Raw genomic sequence first — 16,571 nt, forward strand, 5'->3', positions numbered from 1 at the left:
AGATTCTTATAATCCGAGTAAACTATAATCGAATATTATATGCTAATAAGATAATATTGCTACTTCTTGAAAGCTTTTACTATTGCTATAAGTTTCTAATTAGGGATTTCATAGTTGATTTCCAAGCTATTCAACTTCTTTAAGAAGTTGCTTACAATTCTTAGATACTCTTGATTATTTTGTTAATCAAGCTATTCTCCGAATACATAATCTAATGCATTAGTTTCAATTTCAAAGAGTTTGTAGAGATCTACTTCGTATAGAATTGGTTCTAAGATAATGTGCTTAATGATCTCATCGAAGGCTTCTTATGCCTTGGAATTCTACTTGAAAAGTTAATCTTTTTTGATAAGATTTGTAAGAGAATGTGCGATTTAGCTATAGTTCTTAATAAATTATTTATAGAAATTAATATATTTAAGAAAAAATCTAATATTTCTAATATTTCTAGAAATTAGCTAGTTTCTAATAGCTTCTATCTTATCTTTCTGTAGCTTAATGCATCCTAGCTTGATTGTAAATTCGAGATAATCAACTTTTTATATATAAAAGTAGCTCTTTGCAGATTCTACAAGAAGTTTTGCGCTTTAAAGCATTTGCAATACTGTTTCCACATATTCCTTATATTCTTCAAGTATTCGAGAATAGATAAGAATATTGTTGAGATAGGCAATAATAAACTGATTCAGATGCTTACATAAAATATAATTAATCATTTCCTGGAATGAAGTTGGGATATTCATTAAATCAAAGAGTATAATTAAATACTCGTAGTATTCATAGCATATTCTAAAAGCAGTTTTCCATTCTTCTTCTTTTTTTATTCTAATCAGATTATAAGCTTTTTTCAGATTTAGAACTATAAACTATTATGCTTCTTGCAATCTATTTTGTAATTCCTTAATAAATAATAGCGAATATCAGTTCTTAATTATAATATTATTAAGTTGCTTATAATTAATATATAGCTTAAGCTTGCTGTTTTTCTTAGATATAAACAGAATAGAGTATCCTGCTGATAATTGCAATAATTATATATATTCTTTCTTAAGATTCTCATTGAGATACTTCTGAAATATCTCTAGCTATACCTTATTTAGTTCGTAAATAGGAAAGAATTTAAGCTGTTTCTCTTCTTATAGCAGAATCTTATAATTGTATAAGCTGTATTCTAGCAATTCTATATCCAATTCTTTCTGGAATAGTTTCTTAAACTTATAATATTCTTATAATATATTTGCAAGTATTAATTCTAGTTTTTATACTATTTCTGCTATCTGAAGAAACAGTAGATATTATTAAGCATGCTTCTTTTCTAATAGCATTTTCGAGAGCCTTAAGCATTTGCTCCAAGCTGAACTGAGCGCTTGAGAGCTTGATTTCGAGATTTTTCCTATATGATTCTACAATTCACATTCTAAAGCTTTTCCTTATTGCTCCGGAATGAACCAACTTGCTAAGAGTCTTGCTTCTATTATTTTGCTAATCTATTAGCGCTCTAGCACTATTTGGATTTGCTTATTACTAGATTCTTCTCCTTGAACTGCTAGCTCTGCTAGTTTGAAAGTATATAGGAAATCATATAAAGCTTCTTTTTCTAAGTATTCTTCAACTACTAGCTTCAATTCTGTGCTATTAATTGTAACTATTTCTCTGGGTATAGCTTGTTCCTATAAGATCTGGCTAGTAGTTCAATCAATTCAAGGATTATACTTCTTAAGCTATAAAAGCTCCATAATCAGCTCATGCTATACTATATTCATAATATCAAAAGAAGCTCTAATTATGCATTCTTGAATCAAAATAAATAAATAATCAGTCTTCTTATCAATTACTTCTTAATTGTATGCAACAGATTATTCTTTCATAATGCTGAGAGTATATAAGCATCTCTTCCATCTCTATTATAATTATACTTAATTAATAATATATAAAGATATAAAGTTTCTCTAAGCGCTACTATTTAATAATACGCTATATTTGTATTCTTAAATATATATATTAAACTTAATATAAGCATAATTTGTTCTAGAAGCTTCATATAGAAACCGTTTCAGTCTGATCATCTGCAATCCCTTTATAAGCAATCCTATTCTTTTGAGTTTATTAAGAACTATTTATTCTTTTAAGCTTGCTTTGCTGCTTCTTAAGCAAGCTTCTTAGCTTGCTTTTGCTTGTATTATTATTATTCCTAGTCTTTCTTCTATTAATACTAATTGCAAATCTTATCATTAATATGAATTATGCAGAGTATCATTTTGCACTACTATCATTTTATTTTCTTATTCATATATTGTATAGAGCAGTTATCTAGTAATCCGATATATACATTGTAATATTATCTGTTAAGAATCTTCCTAAAGCAGAGTTTCTGTTCTTTAATAGCTTAAAGAATTTGTTCTGATTCTCTAACAGAGAACCATTTATATTACATTTTGTCTGAGAAATACATTCTGCAGCTATAATAAATACATAAGATTCAAGCTAGTTTGTAATATAGATTGTAAAGTGAACCAATCCAAAGATCTTTATCTTATTGTGCCTCAATATCTTGCAAGGGAATGCAGATGAAGAGCTTCTCTAATCCTATTTTATAAACAAGATATTTAATTTATATTATTTCCTTATTCCATCCAATACTGAAGGAGAACCTTTCTATAAGCTTCTTGAGTTCATTATTCACAGGAGACTCTAGTGAATCATTAAATCATTCATTCTAGCTTAATCTTTCCGTTGCTTAAAAAGCATTCTCAGTATCGTTTAGGTATTTATACTAATAATCAAGAAAGTATTATCCCTTATTCATATCTCTGATTATAATGCTTAGCATAAGCAATAAAGAATGTTGAAGAGTATCATTACTAAGTTCTTCTTTCAACACCTGAATGCTCTATTCCACAATATCAGAGCAGTCCGAATTGCTACTCGTAGGAGTGCTGAGCATATATCCTCGCTCTGCTATTGCTATTTATCTGCAGCGCTAAAGCTTCTGAGAGAACTATTCTAAATCTTCTTTACTCAAGAGGTATATTAAGCAGTTATCATTATAGCAGAATATTCAGCTGAAACTTTTATAATCAATAGAATCCGATACTTGCTCCGAGAAAGTGTTTTTGCTTAGCTGATTGAATTCCTATTATCAAGCGATATTCATCTAGCATTCTTTCTAAACTAGTTGCTATTTGTTCTTCCAAAGCTAATAGCAGTTATATACAATATATTCTTATTTATTACAATTATAGCAAATAATATTATTCTTCTTGCTATACTGCTTATTAGCTGCATTAAGTTTCATAGAACCAGTATACATAATATCACTCTGAACTATACTGCTATATCAATCGCTATTCTTATTTTAGAATTTCTTGCTCATATTAGCTGGAAACTTTCAAATCTAGCTTTCTCTTTTCTTAAACTTCTCCACCCGTTATTCATACAAACAGTTATTAATACAAATAGCTTAATTAGAAAACATTGCAAAGTTCTTTAGCTAATCCTGTTTAAAGATTTCATCTTTAATATCATCCTTAAATTCCTTATAATAATATTCCATGAGATTCTTATCTTCCTACAGAAGTTATACTAAGAATTACTTGAATCTAATTATATAAGCAGAAGCTAATTTGATCTACTTGAGATTCATAAGCTACTAAGCTGTAATACATTCTTTATTAGAATTATTAAAGATTTTCTTAAAAGCTTTCTCAAAGCTTTCAAAAGAATCAAATATATTCTTAATATTCTGGATATGCACATCGGAGTTGTTCTAATGCTCCAAGTGATTGCATAGAGAAAGCTTATATCAGATAAGAGCATTCTTTTCGAAACGAATTTCTGCAAGAATAACTTTCTCAGATTTCTTAATAAACTGAGTCTTGTAATGCAGAAAATATGCTCTGTAGTAGATAAGGAATCCATATAGCATCTTTTGATTACTGTTATATATAGCAAGCTTATTCATCTTGTATGCTTTTCTAGCACTACTAATAGTTGCAGAGATAAACTGCATCTGCTAAGCTTATTAAACTAGCTAAGCTTATTAGTTAGCGATAGTAGCGCTCTAAGCTTGCTGTTATTTGCACAGATCCTGAATACGCTGAATAAGCTGATATACCTAATTAATTAGTTCTTCCTGAATAGAAGCGTATAAGAACGAAGAGATTCCTGGAGAAGCTATTGTATTCCATATTGCTTAAAGAGATAATACTGAACTATTCTTGAACAAGAATTATCAAAATATAATAAGCATTGCAATAATCTGAAGATTCCTAAGTATACAAAGAGGTTTATGCTAATAAGAGCAGTATTGAAATATTAAGATCTTGAATACGGAATTATACAAATCTTAGTAAGCAATGCAAGTATTTACTGCTTTTAGAGCTATTAGAATAGAGAGTAATCTGATACTTAGATTAACAACTGAAGAGCTATATACTGAATTCATCTAATGATAGTAAATGTGTTCTTATATATTCAGCTCTTCAGTATGGATATGTTGGATAGCAATATATCCAAGTTATTCTGCTAGCTCTGGATAGCACATATCCGAAGCTATCCTTCCTGATTAGCTGTGCTCATAATTCTAATCCCGGGTTATGTAATCAATGCTTTGTCAGAACATTGAGTCCTTGACATCTGATCCCTGTTACTCGTGCCCTGTTCTGTAACCTGCATGTTGAATGAGTCATAACATTACAGAATAAGGATATACTCGGTTTTTTATATCTTGCTACTAGAACTAGCAGTAAAAGAAATACTAACAGATAATACTGTGAAAGTTGAAAACAATGAATCAGAATACGAGATAGAAAAGATTCTTAAGCATAGAAGCAATAATAATATGCTCGAATATCTCATCAAATGAAAAGATTACTCAGCAAGTGAAAACTCATGGGAACTGCAGAAGAATGTTGGAAATGCTATGAAAAAATTAATAAAATACTGGAAAACAAAAACTAGCTTTAATCCTACTATCATATTATTAGCAGTTATTTTAGCATTACAACAATAACAAAAATCATTACCTAAGATCTCTCCGCTCCGGAATGAGAATCAGATGCTACAGCTTTACTCTTCAGAAGGAAAGGCTAACCAGATATGTGTCAGGGCTTGTATGCGCACAAAGGAAATAGGTGGCCCTTGCGACCCCTGGTGGCGGTCCAGGGCTGCTGCGAGGGCTTCGCTCCGAAGCAGCGCTCTCGTACGATGCCGCGTGGCCATCAGGCCATTGTCAGCCCATCTAGTCCAGGCCAATTGTGTACATAAGGGAAAGGGGAACAACAGGTCCAGCAGCGAAAAAGAGGAGGAGGGAGATAGGTTCAGTAGTCCCTTTGAATGGAAGCATCAACAGAGCGGCTTGGGAGCAGCTCACACCCCTTCACCTCACTTGTGTGCCCTTTTTACCCTGACAAGTCTGAACCTTCTACCCTTTCCCGGGAAGTGAGCCGTCGGGGGTGAGAATGGCTCCGGTTACACGAAGCGGTAGCGCCGCTCCAGAGCGACAACCACAACGAGCCGGCGACTCCGACCCCTCACAGACCCTAAGCCAACTCCCCTCTCAGACCCTCCCTCCAAGCTCGAACCCAGGCCCAGCCCACGAGAACCCCTCGCTCGAGGCACCAGCAGATATGGCCGGGTTGCAACGCCAGGAACGCGAGCTCGATCGTCAGTTGGAAGAAGAGGAGATACGGCAGCGGCTGAGGAGCAAGCGCGCTCGCTTAACACTACTCCAGAGCGGCGACACCGGCCCGGAGCCCCGGCCAGCTGGCCTCAGCCCTCTCAGCACCCCTCCTGTGCCGACCCCTTCAGAGGCACCCTCGACAGCGCCTGCACAGCTATATCGCGGCTTGCCAGCCCTCATATACAAGGGGGGATCGTACATGGAGTTGAAGACGTTCCTATACGACCTGCGGTACCATTTCGACATCTGCCGCTTGACCAATGAAGCGGATAAGGTGGGATATGCAGTGCGCTGCTTGAAAGACGATCCCAAGCGGGACTGGGTCAACTATGTCGCCCGCCAGGAGGAGGGACAGCGTGAGCCTGTCCCTATCACCTTTGGAGAACTCGAGTCCTTCCTGGAGAACCAGTTGGCCGATCCCACCACCCGCGCTGTCACTGCTGCAGCGACGCTTGCAAGCATCGCTCAAGGCAAGGGCGAATCAGTGATAAGCTTCGTGCGCCGGTACCAGGAGGCGGAGCTTGAGTCTCCCTATCCTGACACCGAGCAACATCGCATAACGGCTGTTCTCACACGCCTCAGACCAGAGATCCGTATCGCCATCAGTGCGCAGACGACGCTCCCGAGCAGCTGGAATGCCCTGATTGGCTTAGCACGACGTATCGAATCCGCTCAAGGGACGGTTACCAACCCTCAACCTGCTGTCAAGACGCTCCTAAGCAGCAGCCCAGGAACTGCTACCCCCTCATATCGTGGCTGTTACAGCTGTGGCAAGCCAGGCCATATAGCAAGGGACTGCACAGCTCCGCGTGGTTCTCAGGCACTTCCCCTCACGGGCACTCAAGCTTCGTCGACGCGCCCTCAGACAGTTGATAACAACTTTGCCCGCTGTTACAACTGTCAGAAGACAGGCCATTTTGCTAACCTATGCCCGGAGCCTCGACGAAACGTCTGTTACACCTGCAATAAGCCAGGCCACTATAGTTCCAGTTGCCCAGAGGCAGAATGTCGGATTTGCAGGAAGAAGGGGCATACAGCAAACAGCTGCGAGCAGGCCAACAAGGTGGCGACAGCCACGCAACAGAGCTGAGGAGACGCCGAGCGGAAGCCTCGCCAGCTCACCGTCCACGCGAGGCTGTCGCTCGGAGACAAAAGGAAGCACACGTATGGGTTGGTCGACTCGGGGGCAGAGGAGAACCTGATCGACCGCCGCTTGGCCGAGGCTCTGGCGCAGAACCAACCTTTTGAAGCATGCCCCAGGCTCGTCTCAATTAACCAGGGAGCTATCATCACATACGGCAGCTGCTCTATCGATGTGAAGGTCACAGATAGCCTAGGAACATCCAGGAAGCAGCGCCATCGCTTCGTGGTAGCAGATATTGGCCAGCCCAGCCTGATCCTGGGGTTCCCGTGGCTTGAGGTCGTCAACCCGGTAATACGATGGGATATGAGGCAATGGAGGTTTCCCCTCCAGCGCTCCCAGATTCGGCTCTGCACTATGGCGAAAGGGCTTGAGGGAGCGAGGGTTGCCTTTGCGGCATATTACTACCCAAGCCCACCAGACCTACCCCTCGAGGCTAAGCCAGAAGACGCAGCGCCAGAGCTGCGCCTGCCCCCTGAGTACCGCGACTTCGTCGACCTATGCATGGAGGAGGCATCAAAGTCGCTCGCACCCCACACTGATATCGACCATCGCATCGAGCTCGAAGAGGGGGCAAGACCGCCCTGGGGGCCCTTGTACGCCCTCTCCGCGGCCGAACTAGAAGTGCTCAGGAAATACTTGGAGGAGATGCTAACCAGGGGATGGATTCGACCCTCGACCAGCCCTGCTGGCGCACCTATACTGTTCGTGCCAAAGAAAGGAGGCGAGCTGCGCCTCTGCGTGGACTACAGGGCGCTGAATCGGATTACACGCAAGGACCGCACCCCGTTGCCTTTGATTGCCGAGATCCTCGATCGACTGAGCCATGCACAAATCTATACCAAGCTCGACCTTAAGGATGCGTACCATCGGCTCCGAATCCGTGAAGGAGACGAGTGGAAGACCGCCTTCCGTACGAAATACGGCCATTTCGAGTACTGTGTTCTGCCCTTTGGCCTCACCAACGCCCCGGCCACGTTCCAGGCATACATCAACAAGGCGCTGGCGGGCCTGGTGGATGTGATCTGCATCGTCTACCTGGATGATATCCTGATCTACAGTGATGATGCCAAGCAGCATACAAGCCACGTTCGAGAGGTCTTGGAGCGGCTACGGCAATGGGGGCTATACCTCAACCTGAGGAAGTGCGAGTTCAACATACGACAGGTGGAATTCCTGGGCTTTGTGGTGTCCCCAGAAGGAATCAGCATGGACAAGGGGCGCGTCGCAGCTATTGCGCAGTGGCCGCTCCCGCGCACCGTCCGCGATATTCAGATATTTCTTGGGTTCACTGGGTTCTACCGTCGATTTATACGGAACTACTCCAAGGTCGCTACACCATTGACCGACCTTTTGCGAGGCGGCGGCACAGGCGTAGTCGCGCTCTCGAACCGCGCCCGAGTAGCTTTCAAGACCCTGATCATGCTCTTTACAACAGCCCCATTGCTACGCCACTACGATGCTGCATTACCAACGAGGGTTGAAACGGATGCTTCTGCTTTCGCTATAGGAGCTGTGCTGGCCCAGCTGTTTCAAGGCCGCTGGCATCCAATTGCCTTTCGTTCAAAGAAGCTCTCTCCAACAGAAACACGGTATGGCGTGGGGGATATCGAGCTGTTAGCTATTGTGGACGCTGTATCAAACTGGCAGCATTATTTGTTGTATCTGCCTGAGCCTGTACTCGTCCTCACGGACCATCTCAACTTGCAGTACTGGGAGACTAAACAGAAGCTATCTGCCCGCCAGTTGCGCTGGCTGGACGATCTCAGCGTGTATAACCTCATCATCCAGTACCGCCCCGGCAAGTCCAACCCGGCTGATGGGTTGTCCAGGCGGCCAGATCACCAGGGGGGAGAGGGAGCTGAGCAGGAGCTGCGAAGCCCCAGCGATTTCGTCACGATGGAGAATCTGGAGGATCAGAGAGGACCTTGTGTTGGTCGTATTCGAAGAGTGAGAGTGGAGCAAGCAGCAGACCTGAGTGTCTCCTGTTTTCGAGTGTGCGCCCTTCGCTATTCGAGCGAGGGCGCGGAGTTTGAGCAGACAGCAGACCTGAGTGTCTCCTGTTTTCGAGAGTGCGCCCTTCGCTATTCGAGCGAGGGCGCAGAGTTGAAGCGGAGTGTCCGCTTGGCAACTGATGTTGCTTGGGTGTCGGGTCGCGAACCGACCACCCTTCCGCGCCTAGCGGTGGAGCGAAGCGTGGCAACGGCGCCGGAGCAGCTTGCAGAGCCAATGAGGGCGCATCTGCTACGACTGCAACAAGAAGACGTTTTTGTTCAGACGGAAGCTTGGCGCAAGAGGCGAACACGCAGCTCTACAGCCGGTGTGGAGCTATGGCAAGTCATCGAGGGCTTGCTATGCTTCAGGGGACGTGTATTTGTGCCAAACCATCCATCAACTCGCAAGGAGCTTTTGGAGGCGTACCATGATGATCCAACAGCCGGCCATCTCGGCATAGCTAAGTCCACTAAGATGATTTCTCGTTACTACTATTGGGATGCGTTAGCTAAGGATATGAAGAAGCATATTAACACGTGTGCAGTGTGCCAGCGGATAAAAACGAGGAAACAACGCCCATACGGCCTGCTCAGTCCCTTACCACCAGCAACTCGCCCATGGGCCGAGATATCAATGGACTTTATCACCGGTCTGCCCGGGTCCATCGGTCTCTACAATAAGGCTTACGATGCTATCCTGGTGATCGTCGACAGATACTCGAAGTACGCCCTGTACATTCCGACAACAACACGGCTCACAAGCAGCGGCCTAGCAGATATCATGCTGTGGCACGTGTATCAGTTCTACGGCATTCCTGAGGGCATTGTGTCAGACAGAGGGAGCCTCTTTACAAGCCACTTCTGGACTGACTTCTGCTTCCACCTGGGGACCAAGCGGCGCCTGAGCACTGCGTTTCACCCCCAAACAGATGGACAGACCGAGCGGCAGAACCAGAACCTCGAACAATACCTCCGCGCTTATTGCAGCCTTTCTCAAGCGGATTGGGCGCGGCGCCTACCCCTTGCACAGGCAGCGTATAACAGCGCAGACCATAGCGGGACAGGATCATCACCTGCTATGTTGCTCTACGGATTCCAACCAACAAAACCGACAGATATCAACACGCAGCGCCCAAGCTACGTCCCCAAGGTCTCAGAGCGGCTCGAAGACCTCGCCAAGGCTCGTGAGGAGGCTCAGGAAAGCCTCAACCATGCAAGACAAGCATACACCAGGTGGTACAACAAACGCCATACCGATAAAAGATTCTCCCTTGGCGACCTCGTCCTCGTCTCAGCCAGGCATTTACGCCAAAAAGGCGTCAACAATAAACTGGCAAACAAATACCTTGGCCCTTTTCGAGTGCTGGAGATCGTGGGAGCGCATGGACTGGCGTACAAGCTCGAATTGCCAGCGAAATACAAGGTCCACAATGTCTTTCCAATCGTGGCCCTGAAGAACTTCAATAAACGAGATGGAGAAGAGCTCGAGGCGCACCCTGACATCGACCTCGAGGAAGAGGCGCGTTGGGAGGTGGAGGCTATTCTGGCACACCGAGGGCCACCTAGGAACCGCCAATTCCTCATACATTGGAAGGGATATAGCAGCGATGAGGATTCATGGGAACCACGGGCATTTATTGACGACGGACCATTGATCAAAGAATACGAAGCACGGTTGAAGCGGTAACAACGCAGCGCGGAAGCTGCTCGGTCTTTGATTGGAAAACTAAAAACCCTTATATGGCCCACCCACCCGGGGAGTTAGCGACGCCCCTGCGTCGTGGCAATCAGTGCCAGTTATTTCCCACGCTGTAAAAGCGCGCCCACCCACCCAGGGTTTTTAAAGAGGTTACCCTCCCTCTTCGGGAGCCGCCTCAGAAGGCTTGCGAGCTGCCTCGGCCAGCGTCTCCAGAGCGCTGACACCGCGCCGAAGCAGCGACATCAACTCCCCGCTCATAACAGGGGCAGGAGACGCGCCGACCACCGGCGCAGGAGCAGCGCCCACAGAGCGCACCAGCCGGAGGACACCCTGCAAGTCCTCGTCGGTCGGCTCCCGACCAAAGGAGCAGGCATTGTCCAGGGCCAAACCCGCCTCGTAAGGAAGCTATAGTGGCTTGTGAGCAGCGCGAAAGACAAGAGGGAGCAGGGGTAATACTACTCACGGGCTGGCAGGAGTGGTTGCCGCGAGCACACCGAAAACAACGGGCACCGGAGCCTATGACGAATCAATATGAGGATTTGTAAGGCAAGGAAACTGGCGCACCTGACTGGTCCCGGCACCGGACCTCAGGCTCCTGGATGCGGCGACGCACGCACCCCTGGCACCAGCCGGCGGGGGGACGCACCGCACCCGGTCCCTCGGGGACCTTCTTCCTCTTGACGGCCTAGCAACGTCAGCGCGGCGCTGTATACACGATATATATGAGTACTCACGGAGGCCGTGGGAGTGACGGGAGGCGGGGCCTCCGGGGCAGGAGTCTCGGGAGACTCGAGGGGGGGCGAGAGAGAGGGCGAGGGCGAGGGAGAGGCCCTCTTGCGCTTCTTGCTGGCGGGGGCCTTGCGGCCACCACGCCGACCGCCGCGGCGGCCACGAGAGGGAGAGGACGCGGGAGCAGCGGGGGCGCCCGAGGGCAGAGGGTGGCGAGGAGGGGGCACCGCGTCAACAGCGCCGGAGGAGGCATTGCCAGCCTCCGAGGCCTCAGGGGCGATCTGACCCTCAGAGACCTCAGGGGCCGGCGCAGCCTCCCCAGACGCGTTGACAGCAGTAAAAGGAGACATCTGCGACGAATCAGCTTCCACGCGATGCCTCAGAGGATAGGGATACACGTACCGTGCTGTTGCTGCTGTTGTTGTTGTTGTTGCTGCTGCTGCTGTGGTGGCTGAGGAAAGGGAAAAACAGAAAAGAGAGGGGGGTTCAGGCGCGAGGGCGAAATAGGGGGCAACAGTGCCCCACTAGCGCGCGCACCCCAGGCAACCCTGTTGTCTGGCCCTAGAAGCTATTCCGAGATCGCGGTAGCATGGATGACCGCGCCAAGCTGCGCAGTCTTCGTGACCACGCCGCGTCTGCGCTGCGCCAGCGCTGGGGCAACCTTCACGACATCACATGACTTACCGGCGGAGGAAAACTTGGCCCTCTAGGGCGAGGCACCCCAACAACAAGGACCAACTGACGAGAGGACTATTGACAAGTATGAAGGGACCTGTGGGTCTGCGTGGGAGCAGCTCGGGCGCGTAGTTCCTGGGGACAGGAACCTGGAAGAGGGAGGATTCTGTCAGGGCTTGTATGCGCACAAAGGAAATAGGTGGCCCTTGCGACCCCTGGTGGCGGTCCAGGGCTGCTGCGAGGGCTTCGCTCCGAAGCAGCGCTCTCGTACGATGCCGCGTGGCCATCAGGCCATTGTCAGCCCATCTAGTCCAGGCCAATTGTGTACATAAGGGAAAGGGGAACAACAGGTCCAGCAGCGAAAAAGAGGAGGAGGGAGATAGGTTCAGTAGTCCCTTTGAATGGAAGCATCAACAGAGCGGCTTGGGAGCAGCTCACACCCCTTCACCTCACTTGTGTGCCCTTTTTACCCTGACAATATGCTAGAATCAAGAGCTAAGAAACTCCAATCGATAATCTCAAGATATTTCTGAGATATCAGACAAGTCTTCTCCTTACGAAGACTGCAATTCTTCTCATTAGCGAATCCCTTTAAGAAATTAAAGCTATAACGAATCATTTTAGCAGCTTGCTTCTCCAACAGCCTTCGCTATTTCCATGTATGATTAAGATAAGCCTGCAATGCTAGCAAGGCTTGTAAGGCAGCAGCGTTTGCTAACTCTGCCTTAGCTTCTTTGCTTAAAATCTTGCACTTTTTACAAATCAAATGCTTTGCTAAAAAAGAAAATTAGTAATTACAGAGAATATTAAGAAACGAAGAAACCAATCAGCAGAAGCTGAGAAACAATCAGTATTACAGCTTTGATTCAGAGAAATACACTCCCTACAACGAGAAGAGTTTTCGATAAAATAACAGAAAGCTCCCATCTTCCAATAATAAGCACAAGCAAGCATTTCAATACCAAAAGCAGAAATAAGCTTAGCAAGATAATAATGCTCTTGAGTTTTCACCGAACAATTAGAACGAGATTTGTTGATTCTATTTAATATCTTGATTAGAAAAGCATAATTATATATACAAATAACTTACTAGAATACTTATAAAAGATTATTAGAAATAATGATTAATAAAAGGAAGATAATATTATAATCTATTCAATATGCAGATTATTAGCTAGAATATCCGGAATAATTATTCAAAAGATAGAAAAGAATTCAATATCTTAAGAACTAAAGCTTATATAAGCAAGAGTTAGAATTATAGAATCAGGATAAATCAGTAGCTGATTCATGATAATTCGAATCAGTTGGATTACTCAGGTAATCCAAGTGATTCAATAACCAATACTATCAACAGAACTGAAGAGCTGAATATATAAGAATATATTCATTCCCATTAGATAGATCTTGTATATAGCTCTTCAGTTATCAATCTAAGTATTAGATTACTCTCTATTCTGATAGCTCCAAAAGCAGTGAATACTTGCATCACTTACTAAGACTTGTATGGTTCCGTATTCAAGGACTTGATACTTTGATATCGCTCTTGTTAGCATAAACCCTCTTTGTATACTTTGGAATCTTCGGATTGCTGCAGTGCTCATTACATCAAGTATAATGAGTAGATTGAATCCAAGTTCAGCAATCTGAATTCTAATTAGCATCTAAGATCTAATTAATAAACTGCTATACAAGAGAAAAACTATAAAAAGTTTTCTAAAGCTGAGAAGAAAATATTCAAATATATATTAAGAAATAGAATTAAAGCTCTTATATAAAACTTTACTAAGATTGAAAAGATTATTAAGAAAGTAGCTTTCTTATAAGAAATCAGAATTATATTTTATAAGATCTTTTAAGCAAAGCATATTTCAATTCCTAATACTTTCAAGCTAAAACTAATAAAGCTTTTGAAATAATATATTAAGCAGAAGATTATTAAGAAAAGCTATATATTATATAGAAATAACTAGTTTCTTATTATTAAAAAGAATAGTAGCTTATATCTAATTAATAATATTCAAAAGTATAATAAATATAGCTTTAAGAATGCTTTCATACTGCTTATTTCAGATGAATTCTTGGAGAAGTTTGCTATATGTAAGATTTTTTCATTGCTTAACTTCTTTTCTAAATATAACTAAATGCAACTGCATTTTAATAGCAGGAATATAATAATCTTTTCAATATTCTTAAGCTTATTCAGAATATATATTTTATTTCAGAATACTATTAATTCTATTATTCAGTTTATAAGAATAATAATTAGATTTCTATATAATCTTATTTCTTATATATATTAGCTTTTTCTTAATAATATTTCTATTTATAGTTCTATAATAATCTATGGAAATAAAGAGATTTCAAGCTTTCTTGAAATGTATAAATATATTGCTAAGTATATTAGAAATCTTAACAAGATTCTTATAAATGCAAAGCTAGCTAAAGCTACAATCTTAGTATTTAAGTTAGAATAATGCTAAGTAAAAGTTGATATAATTAATTATATTATTAGTTTTAGCGAATAACAACTTTAGAACAGAAAGATAGAAAAGCTTCTAGCTTGAATAGAATACAAGAATATCAAAAATATTCGCTCTTTCATTGGATTGATTATTTATTATGCAGCTTGGATTTGGAATTTTGCAATCATTATTTGATTACTCTATAATCTTCTTAAGAAAGATATTGCATAAAAGTAAGAGAAGAAATAGAAAAAAGCTATTGCTATACTTATTCGAATACTTATATCTTATCTAGTTATTATTTCAATTAATTATAATACTAATACTAGAAAGATTATTCTTATAATAAATGCAAGCTTATTAAGCTAAAGCGCTATATTAATGCAGATAATAGAAGATAAATAAAAGCTAGCATATTTCATTAGCAGAATCTGAATAGTTGCAATACAGAAATATAATACTACTAAGAAAGAGTATTGTATTATTCTCTATACTCTACAATTTCTTTAGCAGCATCTTTATAATTGCTATTTCATTCTGGAAATCAATACTTGCATTCTAATAAATCAACTTAATAGAGAAATGAATAATATATTTAGTATTCTTCTGAATAGATAAATAGCAGTAATTAAGATATTTAATTTTATTATTAAATATATTTCTGAATTAAAGAATTCTATAGCTAATACTCTTTTTCAATCTCTATATTTAATGCTATTTAAGAAAAATAAAGATAGCAATATTAAGAATTAATATAATGCTTAGCTTAATAATATAAATTCAAATAAAGCTAATCTAGTATTACTACTAAATTCAATTCTTAAGTAAATGGAATAGTTAAAATAGTATATAGAGTTCTTATGCTATAGAATTATTTTATTAAAACTTTTTAAAAAGAATTATAAAAACTTTATAATAAAAGTATTAAAGTATCAAGTACTTAATTAAGCTCTGTAGCGCTATACTGATACAAAACTCTTATACTAATAAATAGTAGATAATTCTAATCTTTATTGCTGAATTATTAGAGAATATTATACTAAGTTTGAATATTAAGATTAAGATTTTATAGTAGCTTATATTAAGCAACTCTATTACTGGAGAGATTTCTGAATAGATATAGCTAATTGTTATAACCCATCCAACATGCAGGTCACAGAACAGGTCACGAATAACAGAGATCAGATGTCAAGGACTCAACATCCTAACAAAGCATTGATTACATAACCCAGGGTTAGAGTTATAAGCACAACCAATCAGGAAGGATAGCTTCGAATATGTGCTATTCAGAGCTAGCAGAATAACTTGAATATGTTGCTATCCAATATATTCATACTAAAGAGCTGAATATATAAGAATACATTCATTACCATTAGATAGATTCAGTATATAGCTCTTTAATTGTTAATCTAAATATCAGATTACTCTTTACTCTAATAGCTCCAAAAGCAGTAAATACTTGCATTGCTTACTAAAACTTGTACAGTTCCGTATTCAAGAACTTAGCATTTTGATACTGCTCTTATTAGCATAAATCCTCTTCATATACTTAGAAATCTTCAGATTGCTGCAATGCTTATTACATTTTGATAATTCTTATTCAAGAATAGTTCAATATTACTTCTTAAGCAATACGGAATATAATAGCTTCTCCAGAAACCTCTTTATTCTCGCACGCTCCCACTTAGAAAGAACTAGTTAATCAGATATACCAGCTTATTCAGCATATTCAGAATCTGCACGAATAATAGCAAGCTTAGAGCGCTATTATCGCTAATCAACAAGCTTAGCTAGCTTAGCAAGCTTAACAGATGCAGTCTATCTCTACAGCTATCAATAATGCTAGAAAAGCATACAAGATAAACAAGCTCGCTATATATAACAGCAATCAGAAAATACTACATAGATTTCTTATTTACTGCAGAGTATATTTCTTGCATTATACAACTCAGTTTACTATGAAATCTGAAAAGATTATTCTTGCAGAAACTCATTTTAAAAAGAATATTCTCATTTAATACAAGCCTTCTCTATGCAATTACTTAGAGCATCAGAACAACTCTAATATACATACTTAAAGTACTAAAAATATATTCAATTCCTTTAAGAGCTTCGAAAAAGCTTTTAAAGAAATCTTTGATAATTTCAATAAAGAATATATTACAGCTTAGCAGCTTATAAATCTCAG

General features: G+C 41.4%; 2 protein-coding genes across 2 annotated transcripts; one reads left to right on the top strand and one right to left on the bottom strand.

The window, feature by feature from the left end:
• Window positions 1–3,802: 3,802 nt before the first annotated feature.
• On the bottom strand, window positions 3,803–4,009 carry M406DRAFT_261312 (uncharacterized protein; the record flags this gene model as incomplete). Its single annotated transcript, XM_040917430.1, has 1 exon — window positions 3,803–4,009. One exon carries the CDS (start codon window positions 4,007–4,009, stop codon window positions 3,803–3,805), a length of 207 nt encoding a protein of 68 aa, XP_040774456.1.
• A 1,450-nt stretch (window positions 4,010–5,459) lies between these two features.
• M406DRAFT_332007 (uncharacterized protein) lies at window positions 5,460–6,604 on the top strand (the record flags this gene model as incomplete). Its single annotated transcript, XM_040920696.1, has 2 exons — window positions 5,460–6,339; window positions 6,588–6,604. 2 exons carry the CDS (start codon window positions 5,460–5,462, stop codon window positions 6,602–6,604), a joined length of 897 nt encoding a protein of 298 aa, XP_040774457.1.
• Between the last annotated feature and the right edge of the window lie 9,967 nt (window positions 6,605–16,571).

Source organism: Cryphonectria parasitica (assembly GCF_011745365.1).
Source record: "Cryphonectria parasitica EP155 unplaced genomic scaffold M406scaffold_6, whole genome shotgun sequence".
NCBI lineage: Eukaryota > Fungi > Ascomycota > Sordariomycetes > Diaporthales > Cryphonectriaceae > Cryphonectria > Cryphonectria parasitica.